General features: G+C 41.4%; 1 protein-coding gene across 2 annotated transcripts in view; it reads right to left on the bottom strand.

The window, feature by feature from the left end:
* Window positions 1-4,666: 4,666 nt before the first annotated feature.
* Window positions 4,667-11,730, bottom strand: part of NSG2 (neuronal vesicle trafficking associated 2) — a 112,113-nt gene continuing 105,049 nt past the window's right edge. For both annotated transcript variants that reach the window (XM_063120623.1, XM_063120622.1), the window contains 2 exons: window positions 7,116-7,226; window positions 4,667-5,480 (listed from right to left, as the gene is read on the bottom strand). In XM_063120623.1, coding sequence (XP_062976693.1) covers window positions 5,289-5,480; window positions 7,116-7,226 — 303 coding nt within the window. In that variant the 3' untranslated portion in view covers window positions 4,667-5,288. The remainder of the gene's footprint in view (window positions 5,481-7,115; window positions 7,227-11,730) is intronic.

Here is an 11,730-nt window from a genome sequence, read left to right as displayed (position 1 = left end):
CAGCCTGATGGGCATAGCTATGGAGCACTGTGCCCAGTTCGTGGCTTCTCCCGGCTACTCGCGAGGCGAGCAGCCGGGAAAAGCCACAGAAGTCGCTAGACTTTCCTCAGGCCGGGACTGCAGAAAAGCCGGGCCGTAAGCGAATCCGCTTATCCTGGTTCAAGGGAGGTGTTAGCCTGGCTTGACCCCGGAATCCCCTGTGCGTCATCTGGATGCACAGGAGGGAGACCGGGCCTCACACCGGGCTAACGCCTCATCTAGCAACAGCCTAAGAGATAACTACTTATTATACAGCTAAATCTGTCAGTCAGTTAATATGAAGGGAGGGCAACTGCAGGAGATGGGAAGAGGAGTTGCTTAACATTAACCCTTCCAAAATCTCTCCCAGCCATCTTCCGTGCAGCTGCAGCATGGCTCCTTCTGGTCTCAGTGTCATAAGAACATAAGAAAAGTCATGCAGGATTAGACAAAAGGCCTAACTAGTTCCAGCAGTGGTCAACTCGCTGCCCTTGGGAAACCAACAGATAGGGCATGAGCGCAACAACATCCTCCCAACTGGTATATGGAGGCAAACTGTCCCAACTTCTGGAGGTAATAGATAGTCACCATGGCTAGCAGCCAATTGATAGCTGAATTTTTCATGTTCAACTTGGGGGGGGGGGAGGAAATAGGTTTTTTTTAAAAAAAATGTGGGGTGGGCAATTGTGAGGGAGAATTGGGGAGCTGAAGAAGGGTTATACATTCTTCTCCTGCCTTCTAATTCTCCCCTTGCAAATGCCCAACACCACCATATTTGCATTATGAGGGAAATGTAGAGATGGGAATCCCCATGATTTATTTATTTATTTATTTATTTACCTACCGCCCCATAGCCGAAGCTCTCTGGGCGGTTTACAAAAGTTAAAAACAGTGCACATTAAAAAGTATACAAAATTTAAAACCATCAAAAATATAAAAACAACAGTATAAAACAACAGTATCCATTTCTTCATAATACTGCTTTAAGGGGCCTTGGTAAAAATGGATTCACATAAGAAATGATGAGATGCAGTTGAATCATATTGAATAGCCAGTAGGAGACTTCTTTCAAATGTAAAAGGACCCTTTCCCACATTAGCTACCATGACAACCATATTTCCAGTGGGCTTATTAGTTTCCACACAGGTGATTCACTGTGCCACTTCTAAAAGCAGTTATTTCATAGGACAGGCAATCCCCCCTCCAGCCCTTAAATGTCACACATCTACAAAGCTATTGTTTTACTACCACTTTGCATCCTATTATTTGCCTGCAAAAACATCCCTGGTGTTTTCAAGTGTCACCTTTAACTTTCCATAATCACAGTAGCTCGTACATTTGAACTGATGTTTTTTAAATGTTACTTATTTCACTTGAATCCTCCAGTCCCCATGAAGAAGTGGGTGGACTGGCCAAAAAGTGCTAAAAAAAAATTCCAGTCAGTTCTGCTGGACCTCTAGGAAACTGCAAACTGCATTCAGCCTATCATTCTATAATTCAAAGGAAGTGGTCTCATCTAAGAAAGATGAGGCAACTTTGCCACAGTATGTGATTTTATGAATGGATATACCACTGTGTTTAATGTTAAAATCTAACTTCTTTAATTTACGTATGTCAATGGTCTCAATAAGAATATAGTTTTTATTCAAAACACCAATTCGTCAATGAGGTTTCCATCATAGGCTGGTGCACAGGAGAGGAGAGGTGTAAAGATGAATGAAACGTAAAAGCGCAATGGTATAAGTTGATCCAGCTTTCACATGCTATGAAAACGAAGGCAGAAAATTCAAGGGTAAACCAGGGCAAACTTGCAGGTGTGATGGAGCTCTTTGTCAGAGAAACAGTGACCCGAGGCTTGAAGAACTCAGACCTGGGGAATAAATCCAGCTCTTGTGGATTTGTTCCCCAGATGGTTACACCCTTTTCCCATACCTCCACCCACTTTCCCCCAAAAAATAATCCTTTGGTGGTTTCTCAGCTTTTGTGTAGTTTTCCCCCATCCTAAAAGGTTGAAATGTCTCCCCAAGGCTTAGTAACTGACAGGAAGAGCTTTAAGCTACAATATGCTTGATGATGATGATGATGATTAGCCCCACCCCTTTTCCTTTGGCCTTGCCCACCACTGGAATGTTGGCCCCAAGAGCTTTCCCAAAATGGAATCCAACTTTCAGGCTGAAAGAGTTTAGCCCCTCTAATGTAGAGAAATGAATGTCATAATGGTGGAACCAACATGCTAGAAGACCCTGGACATTCCCATTGGCCTTGCACAGCAAAATATGGGAAGGCCTGTACTTCATAGCAGCCCTACCTGAGGAGTGTCCTTTCGGTGATTAAGGTCCTAGAGTCAGGCCCTGATGTCTCCAAAATTATCTCATGTGGCAAGATAGGAGAGCCAGAGTAGGCAAGTGAGCTAGACAGACCTGGGCCTTTTACTGGCCTAACACAGAAACCTTCCAAACTGAGGAGGAGCTCTATCTCAGTGGTAGAGCATGTGTTTGCATGTAGCAAGTTCTGGGTTCAATACTCACCATCTCCAGGTAAGGCTGAGAGAACCTCTGGAGAACCTCTACCAGGTCAGTGTAGGTGATATTCAGTGTGGATGATACTCATTACTCAGCTACATGGCCAGTGAGTTGACTTGTTTCTATGTCAGTCCCACACATATTTCTTTGAAATGTGTGTGTGCTTTCAGAGATCTGTCTATGCACTGAACCCTTTGGTTACAACTGAGGCAAATGTGGGAAATCAATACTTTGCCTTTCTGGGCATGGCTCATTCCCCCATCAGTTCTTTTTTCCAGCATCATTTGAGAGAACAAAAGAAAATAACTGTACGACAATACCTGAGACATTCAGACACATCTAGCTTTATTTATCCTGTCAGAAAAGGTCAAGAACTACACCAAAAATACTTCAGTCTCTTCTACCTACTGACATACAATACACCACAAAATTATAAATTGTCCAGTAGTTATTTTGGGCATTGTTTTCTTTTCTTTTTTTTCCAATGTATTTGTACATTTCAGGTGAGAAATGGATTTACAGGTGAAGTATGAAGAGGGAAGGGGTTAGAGACAGGGATAAAAAGTCAGACAATGAGATTTGGCACTACAGTTTTGGCTACATTATACAACCATTTATCATTACTTCTTTTGTACTCCAGCTCCAACTCAATGGGTTTTTACTTTTTCCCCCCCAAACAAAATATAAATATTTGACTTAAATCTAAGATCTGATTTTCTCTCATTTTCAGTCAGTAATAGTTTTATTGGCTTTAATCCAGTTCCACTTTGCTTATTTCTCCTTTGAATTCAGTTTACATTTAATTTAATTTTCTTAATTGGGGTATAATCAGCCAAGCATCGCTCCCATTGACCACTCCCAAGCAAATCCCATTAACACCAACAAGATTCAGATGGGAGCCAGGCTTGATGGATCATGGCCTTTGGTTTTCTTGTTCTTCATGAAACTGAGGGTAAAAATGACACAAACCAACTTTGCAAAAGCAAGAACTTTAAATGCATCACACATTTAAGCCCTCATAGAATACAATATATTGTTGATCAGAAACTGCATGAGAAAGCAAAGTTTCATGGCATCTCATGATGATCCAACCCTTGCACCCTTGAATGGCTTGGTGATTTATGTAACTTTTACCATCCTAAATGGCCATGCCAATTTCCTGAAGGAAACTGGTAGAAAACTGAGCAAGAATTTCATACTGAATTCCAGGAAATCTAACTTACTGAATTTTAACTCACAGCACTTGTGGCTGTGGGTTGCATGGGGTTAGGAACAGCTGAAGAGGGAACAACTTGAACTTCCTAGTTGTGTATGCAGGTGTGTCAGTAAGAACACACTTCTGGATTTGGTTCATAAGCCCTTTTTCATAAGCTACTAATAATCAACAGAATATGCTCAAAATACTCTCCAATGCACAGGAGTATCATTCCCCCTCTGGCTTTTGAAGGAGAAAGTTATGTTATTTCAGATAACCTCTGCTTCAGCTTTTGCTTCATCAAAAAACCAAAACCAACATTACTATCTAGCTGCTACATCTTTTATTTTATTTTTTCTTCTTCTTTCATTTTGACTTTAGAGTGGGTGCAGGGGGTCTAATCGAGGCCTCCAGATCAGACATTCTACACCCACTCTAGAGATAATAATAATAATAATAATAATAATAATAATAATAATAATAATAATAATAATACATAGGTGCTAGATAGATTTAAAATAATGTCTTTTTTGGTGCTAAACTGATGTGCATTTTAGAAAAAGAGATAGGGTTGCCATCTGACTAGCTGTCACTTGGTCTGCCCCACTCTGGGCTTTGGAATTCACCTTTGTTTTTTGGGGGGTCGGGGTGGTATTTAAAATTCAGCTGGTACTCAATAGATAAATGTGGATTTACATGTATTCACATGCATGTATCCATGGCCAATCTTTCCCTCTGTGAGAGGGAGCAACCATAGAATAGTAGCCATGGTCCCTGCATGTGCAAGGGGTTCCAGTGATGATCTTCCTTGGGCACAAGGGCTTTCCCAAACATTTTAATGTAAGGGACAGAACCAGGTGCATCAGAGCACTGGCATAGCACTGATTTGGGTTCAGTTTATGTGTTACACGTGGCCCTAAGAGCCTTTTGATACTGGGCTTTTGTCGAACCCCTTGTGTTTTATATTGTGTATTATAATTGTCTACTATAAAGTGTCCCTCCGCCAACATGAGTTTCCCTTTCACACCATATTTTGACAAACCAATGCCCTAGCATTTCCTCCCCGCCCCCACCCCCACCATTTCGGTTCTCCATCTTCTCAGCTGAGTTCAGGCCTGAGAAATCCTGTTCACCATCTCTTCTACTTCCTTGTGAATATTCTCTGGATTTGCTTTTTTTGTTTTTTAATTTTTATTTTCTTAACAAATATTAAGCAATGGTTTTAAAAATATTTGTACATTGTAAGATATAGTCAACACCTAACATGCCTTTGTACAAGATCTTGACTTAGTTACAAATTAACGAGAACAATGCACCAAAGGGAGGGGAGGAGAGAGAGGGGGAGAGGGAGAGGGAGAGGGAGAGAGAGGGAGAGGGAGGGAGAGAGAGAGAGAGAGAGAGAGAGAGAGAGAGAGATCCATTAAGATAACACCTGCACTTGGAGATTGTTTATTCTTGTTGCACTGGTGGCACGGCGCCCTCTCTGAACTAGAGCAATGCTTTCGAGACATGATGTTGTTTCCCCCATTACATCCCCAGGCCACCAAATGGCTTTAATGGCCTTCTGTCTTGGTGGCCTTGGTTTCATGATTTACCGATCCTGAAGAAAGCCAGGGAGATACAGACCGAGAGCTGGTTTGCTTGGCCATGCTGTAATGGCTGATGACAGTGTAGAATCTGCCCCTGGAGTTGGAATCCTGAGCTGAATAGTAAGCATCAAGGGAGGCTGGAATGCACCGCTTATGCTAAAGAAAAGGAAAACGCAGGACCCGTGAGTAGCAGTAACACTTGTTGTTGTTTTTCACATAATGAGTCATCCCTCATCAGTCTCTGAAAATCTGAACATTTCAACAGCAATCCTATATTCACCTACTTGGGAGAAAGTCCCATTGAACTCAATGGGGCTTAGTTCTAAGTAGATATGCATACTAGTGCTGTTCTCTATCTACGTTATAAATACAGTATGGGGCAACAGTCAGAGTGTTTTGTTTGGATGTGGAACCCAGGCTCAATACCCCAGTCAGCTATGAAGCATGCTGGATATGAGGTCACTGTGACTCATCCTTGTCCATATTTAATCTTCCTTTGATCCAGGGGTCCCCAACATTTTTGGGTCAGTGGGCACACTTGGAATTTTTAAAGAGTGCTGTAGGCATTCTCACAAAATGACTACCATGGAGGGGGGTTCCCGTTCATAAAATGGATGTTATGGTGGGTATGGCCTGTCACAAAACACTCATTTCTCAGAAGGCAAACTGGTGACACTAACAGAAAGTAACTTGCTCAAGAACTTAACTATGGCAGGATCTACACTACACACACTCCATATAAAGTTTTCAAACCATTTTCAAAGTGTCATATCCTGCCTTTGTGTGGATCTGGCCTATAAGGTTTCATCTCTAAAACATATAATCACTCTTTAGAACCCAATCAAGATGGCACTGGATAAAGACAAGAGGCAAAGACACTGCCAAGAGAGGAGTCCATGGGCACATTGGTAACCACAGGCACCATATTGGAGACTCCAATCTTAATCATACTCCCCTGTCCCTATTTTTTTTCTCTGACATAAGAGTTTAAAATTTGCTCTTCAATATTACTTTATCCACACACTGTAGGGCAAGTGTACAATGAGCTGCAAGTCATGAATACAACTACTAAATGGTATAGAAATATTCATATGTTAGCAGATTTGCTGTTCCATAATGCATGCCTTAATTTTTAATATTTTGACCTTTGATATTGGTTTTGACCTGCTCTTATGTTCAGTTATTTTTATTGTAAGTTACCTTGAATACCATTGGCAGAAAGGTGGGATATAAATTGTAATAATTAATTAAGCTGATCCAACAAAATATATCACCTCCTATGCAATTTTTCTCATTTTGTGAAACTGACATGGTAAGCACTACTGTCTTCTGTTTTATATAATCATAAATTAATTACATGATCAACACTCAAAATAAATAACCTAGTAGAATAAGCACATACTTCTCTCTCTATGGGCACAAATTTAGCATCTGTAGAGACTCATTGGAAAACCTCCAAAATGCACCATGCACAAATATCTGTATCCAAAATTTTCAGTGGCTAATCCTGATAGTGAGCTAACTCAAAAGGCCAGCTTCTGTGTGCTTGTTCAGAAATATGTGAGTCTGGCTGTAGTTTTTACACAGATTTATACCTGTCAAGATCAAAATAATTGCGGCTGGCAGAGGGTGTGGCAAACCCCATTTCCTAAAGCACTAACTGCTTTGCAGCATGTTGTTGACAAATGATGTCTTTGATCCTGATGAGAAAATGCAGGACTAAATTGTAGCCATGCAGCCAATTAGATTCTATCATTAGCAGAGACTGTCCATCCATCTCAGACTTCTTACCTTATAAACGAATCCATCTGGGCAACTGTGGTCATAGGTAAAAGCTTTGTATACCACAAGAAACACTATGCAGGCAAGGAACGCAAGAGCCAAACTGATGAGAATAGTGACCTGCAAAAGTGAAATAATATGAGTCAATCGACATGTGTATCATCTCACAATTAAATGCTTCATATTAATAGCCAGCTTAACAGAGTACAGTCTTTACCACACTGTGCAGTGCTTAGCTAAGCATGGAAATCAAATGAATACCAGATCCAACACCCCTAGGTCTTTATTTCCATTTCCCCTCTAAAAGGCCCTGATAATAGACATTTTTCTACATGCGCCTTCAGTAAAATCCGGATTTGTCTCACTCTTTATTCCCCATAAGAAAACAATGGTAAAACTTCCCAACTTTTCCTTGTGTCTTCCTGTGCCCAAGGAAAATGATTACATGTTTCTAGATGTAGCCAAAGTACATATGTCGGTTGGGGAGGGGAGCTTACCCTTGGGATCTAGCAAGTATTTCTATTTTATTTTATTTTTTGAACTGTTACCCACTTTTCATTATAACATAATCTCTAAAACCAATAAAACCTAATAAAATCATACAACATTGACCAAAACAAACAAACAGAGGAGAACACTAACACAGATAAATAGCAGTTTACATGATACAGCAAAACAAATTAAATCAAAAGCCTGGAGGAATGACTCAGTGTTGAAAACTTCTAAGACTTGGTGCCAACTGTATATGACGAAGGAGGGAGTTCCATAATCAGGCTGCCTGTATGGAGAACATCCTTTCTAGGCTTGTTGCATATTAAATCCCAGGCAAATGCAGCATTGTCAAGAGGACTCCCCATTAGATCTTTATATCCAGGCAGGTATATAAGGGAGAAGTCACTCCATCAGATAACCAAGGCTAGATCTACACCACTGCTTTATTGCCTTATTGAAGTGCACTGATAACTATCGAGGCACTACTGCTTTCCTTGTGTTATTTCCTGCTTTTTATTCCACATTATCCAAAATACCACAACAAATGTCATTATGTATCCTCCGAGGCACGAATGCACAAGAGGGATATAGTGTTACCATGATGGGATTGATTTGACACAAAGGGTAGATCTGGCCCAGGTCTTAAGCCATGAAAGGTTTTATATATGCAAGCACCTTGAACTTGGATCAGTAACTTATTGGCAGCCAGTGCAACATCTTCAGAACTGGTGTAATATGTTCCTGGGTTGCTGTCTAATTGCCTTTCACACTAGCTGCAGCCTCTGTCCCAACCTCACAGGCAGCTCTCACAGGCACATAAAGCACATTGAAATAGCTCTGTCTAGCTATCACATTGATGCCCCATCTTTCTAGTTTTTTTTTTAAAGGCAGCATATTGTCTTTAAAAAGACTCAAAGAACAATAAGCATAGTAAAAATGGAGCATTTAAGAGTGACAGGGATAGTGGATGCAACTATTGACAAATATTCCAGGGAGCATAAAAGCAAACAATGGTATGACAAGGCAAAGTCCTAAATGGCTTGGGTAGAGCTTACCTGATATTATATCCTTATATCTCCTCCCATAGATAAAAACTGCCTGGACCCTACATCTTCAGAGGTCCTTCTCTGAGAGCCCCCACCAAAAGTGAGGTGGATGGCTAGTAAGAAGAGGGCCTTTTCTGTTGTGACACCCTGGTTGTGGAATGAGCTCCCCAGAGAGGTTCGCCTGGCACCTACGTTAAGGTCTTTTCAGTTCAGGTAAGGACCTTCTTATTTTCCCAGGCCTTTTAGTTTTTTCAGTTTCTGCTGTATTTAAATATGTTACTGTATTTTAAAACTTTGCACTACTGCTAGGTTTTATTTTTGTGTTTTGTTTTTGTTTTGTTTTATACTGTAACTTTATATTTTTATATTATGTTTTATCAGGTTATATTTTTGTGATTTTAATTACTGCACACTTTCTAGAGATGTTTGGCTATTGGGCAGAACAGAAATGTAATAAATAAATAAATAAGTTCCCGTCAATTAAGAAGGTCTTCACAAGATGGCAGATGACCATTACGGAAGAGGCAAAGTGGGCCTTTCTAGTCAGAGAGCTCCACAGAAGTCCATCTCCCATCTCTCAGTCAAAGATATTGAAGGTGCTGGATATCCAAAGGACCACTTCCTCATGTAGAAACCTGCATATGTATTAAGATCTGCTGCTGTCAAGCACATCCTAATGAATAACAGATTTGTACATGAGGAGGTAGTCCTTCGGATATCCATGTTCTAAACCATTCAGGGCTTTAGAAGTAATAACCAGCCCTTTGAGATGGCCCCAGAAATAAACATGAAGCTAATAAAACTGTTCCAAACAGGGAGTCACATGCTCCTGATAACTGCTCCAGTCAACATTCAAGCTGTCACATTCCGGGCAAGTTTCTGAACACTCTTCAAAGGCAGTCCCATATAGAGAAATTGCAGTAATCCAGTCTCAGTGGTAACTAAGATGGCCAGATCTGTTTTCTCTAGGAAAAGGCACAGTTGGTACACCAGCCTAAGCTGGGCAAATACACTCCTGGCCATGGCCACTGCCTGTGTCCAAGAGCAAAGCTGGGTCCAGGAGAGACTTCACAGATAATGCTATTGCACAATCAGGACATAAAAACCTAACACAAGAAGCACCCTGCTGAATCAGACACCCCTTAAGATACATGTGCGGTTGGACTGAGGATCTGCCCTCCTCAAGAGGTAGAGCTCTGTTCGTGGAAGGTTTTCCTCCACCCGAGTTTGAGGAGCCCCTCCTCCAGACTGCACAGCTCACCCCATTCAGCAATGTCTCCTGACTCTCTGTGTTGCACTTTCTGGGGGCTTGGAGGGGCTGCTGTGGGAAGGAGGGGGTGATAAAGTCCACTTCCATCAGCACAGTTGATTCAGTTAAATCTGAATCCATCCCATGGGTTGCAGCAGTCCTGATTTCTGTGTTGACTGGACTAGCAGGCTAGCTCAGATATTATATTCCAAACCAGAGTTAAAACTACCATTCTTTGTGCATAGTGCTACAACCACTGTGGGGAAGCTGCCCGTGAGTGTCACAAATGAGCTGGTGTCAGACAAATGGAGCTGCAGTGAACTTAACAGTGTACAGGCACAAAATGCAAACTGATTCAAAAGTGCAATGAGGGTTATCTCTACCTATAAAGCAGAAAGTATGTGTGTGTCACGTATGTCCCGAAATGTTTACCCACTTCCACATATCGTACTTCCTTAATGCTGTTCACCCAGACAGGTCTTCAGGTACATGGATCAGAAAAAAATCTGAAAGCATGAATTTTGGGGGTTTAAGTATTTTTAAAGAATTTAATTAAAAAAAAAACTAGGTTTATGCCTACAATTCCCAGCATGCCTTGGGTGGGAGGACAGATGCCTGGCTGCTAAGATAGACCTCCCAGGACAGACAGCAGCAAAGGGGCAGATATAAAACGAAATGAGCAGTATAAACTGTTTGTGGCCTTTTTGGTAGTTCCTTCCCCCAAAATCAAGGTAACATAAGAACACGAAGATCCATGCTGGATCAGAGCAAGTGGCCAATCAGCTGCCTGTGGAAAATCTAAAATAGGACATGAATGTAAAAACACTGTCTTCGTTGTATTCCCCAGCAACTGGTGTAAATAGGCATTCTGCCTCAGATCCTGGAGATAAAGTATAGCCTTCAAGACTAGTAGCCATTGATCCTCCATGAATCTATCTAATCCCACTTTAAAGCCATGAAAGCAAGTTTACCTTCTGGAATATTCTTCAAGACTCATTTTAAAAACCACCCAGTACAATTCAAAAAAGAGGTTAGCTAAGACCCTTCCACCTGGTTTGCTAGTTGTCTACAAGCAGGGATGTGGGTTAGTAATGGGGAACTATTACATCATGTGATTCCTCCATCAGTCTTCCAAAGTGGTACAGTCTCAGTAGGATTCCCCTACATTATTTTTCTGAAGATGTAGATGGGCCCTAAGAATGGAGATTAACAATGAATCCTAGAGAAACTGCTGTGGAGATAGAAGCTAAACTGGAAAGGGTTACAACAACAAGCAAATATCGAAGCAGAAATGTCAGAGTTATTAACATTTTGAAGTTATGAACTCCTTGAATCTCTAGTGTATACAAAGAGGGAGAGCTGATCAGGGCTGACATCTAGTATGCAGGCAGGAAAACATAAAATGTGCAATTCAGCACTTGGGTGAGTACCATCAATCACAAACAAAGCTCACTGCTAAATATCACTAGGAACAGATATGCTTTAGTCCTGTACCTAGGTCATTACAACACCTGGAAAGCTGAGTGTCAACCCAAAATGTGAGACCTTGCTGAGCTTAAAAAGAATTGCTCTGGGAACTGACCAAGGAAAACATCTGACCTTCTGGAACAGTCCAAGGGGGAGATCAGCCTGTCACGGGTGCAATCAAATATCAAGAACATTCAGGGCATTGTTTTGAGTGTGATCCATACATCCCATGGCCAGCACCTAAGATGGTCAAGAGCCACAAAGCTCCTGCCAAGGCTCGTCTGTCAATTGTAGCCCACGATGCTGCTGTTTTCCCCTCCCTAAAAGACCCACAAAATTGCCTCCTTCCCCGGCCCCATCACTTTCCCCT

Source organism: Elgaria multicarinata, chromosome 3 (genome assembly GCF_023053635.1).
Source record: "Elgaria multicarinata webbii isolate HBS135686 ecotype San Diego chromosome 3, rElgMul1.1.pri, whole genome shotgun sequence".
Classification (NCBI taxonomy): Eukaryota; Metazoa; Chordata; class Lepidosauria; order Squamata; family Anguidae; genus Elgaria; species Elgaria multicarinata.
The sequence above is the reverse complement of the archived record's forward strand: the minus strand, read 5'-3'. Positions and strand labels throughout refer to the sequence as shown.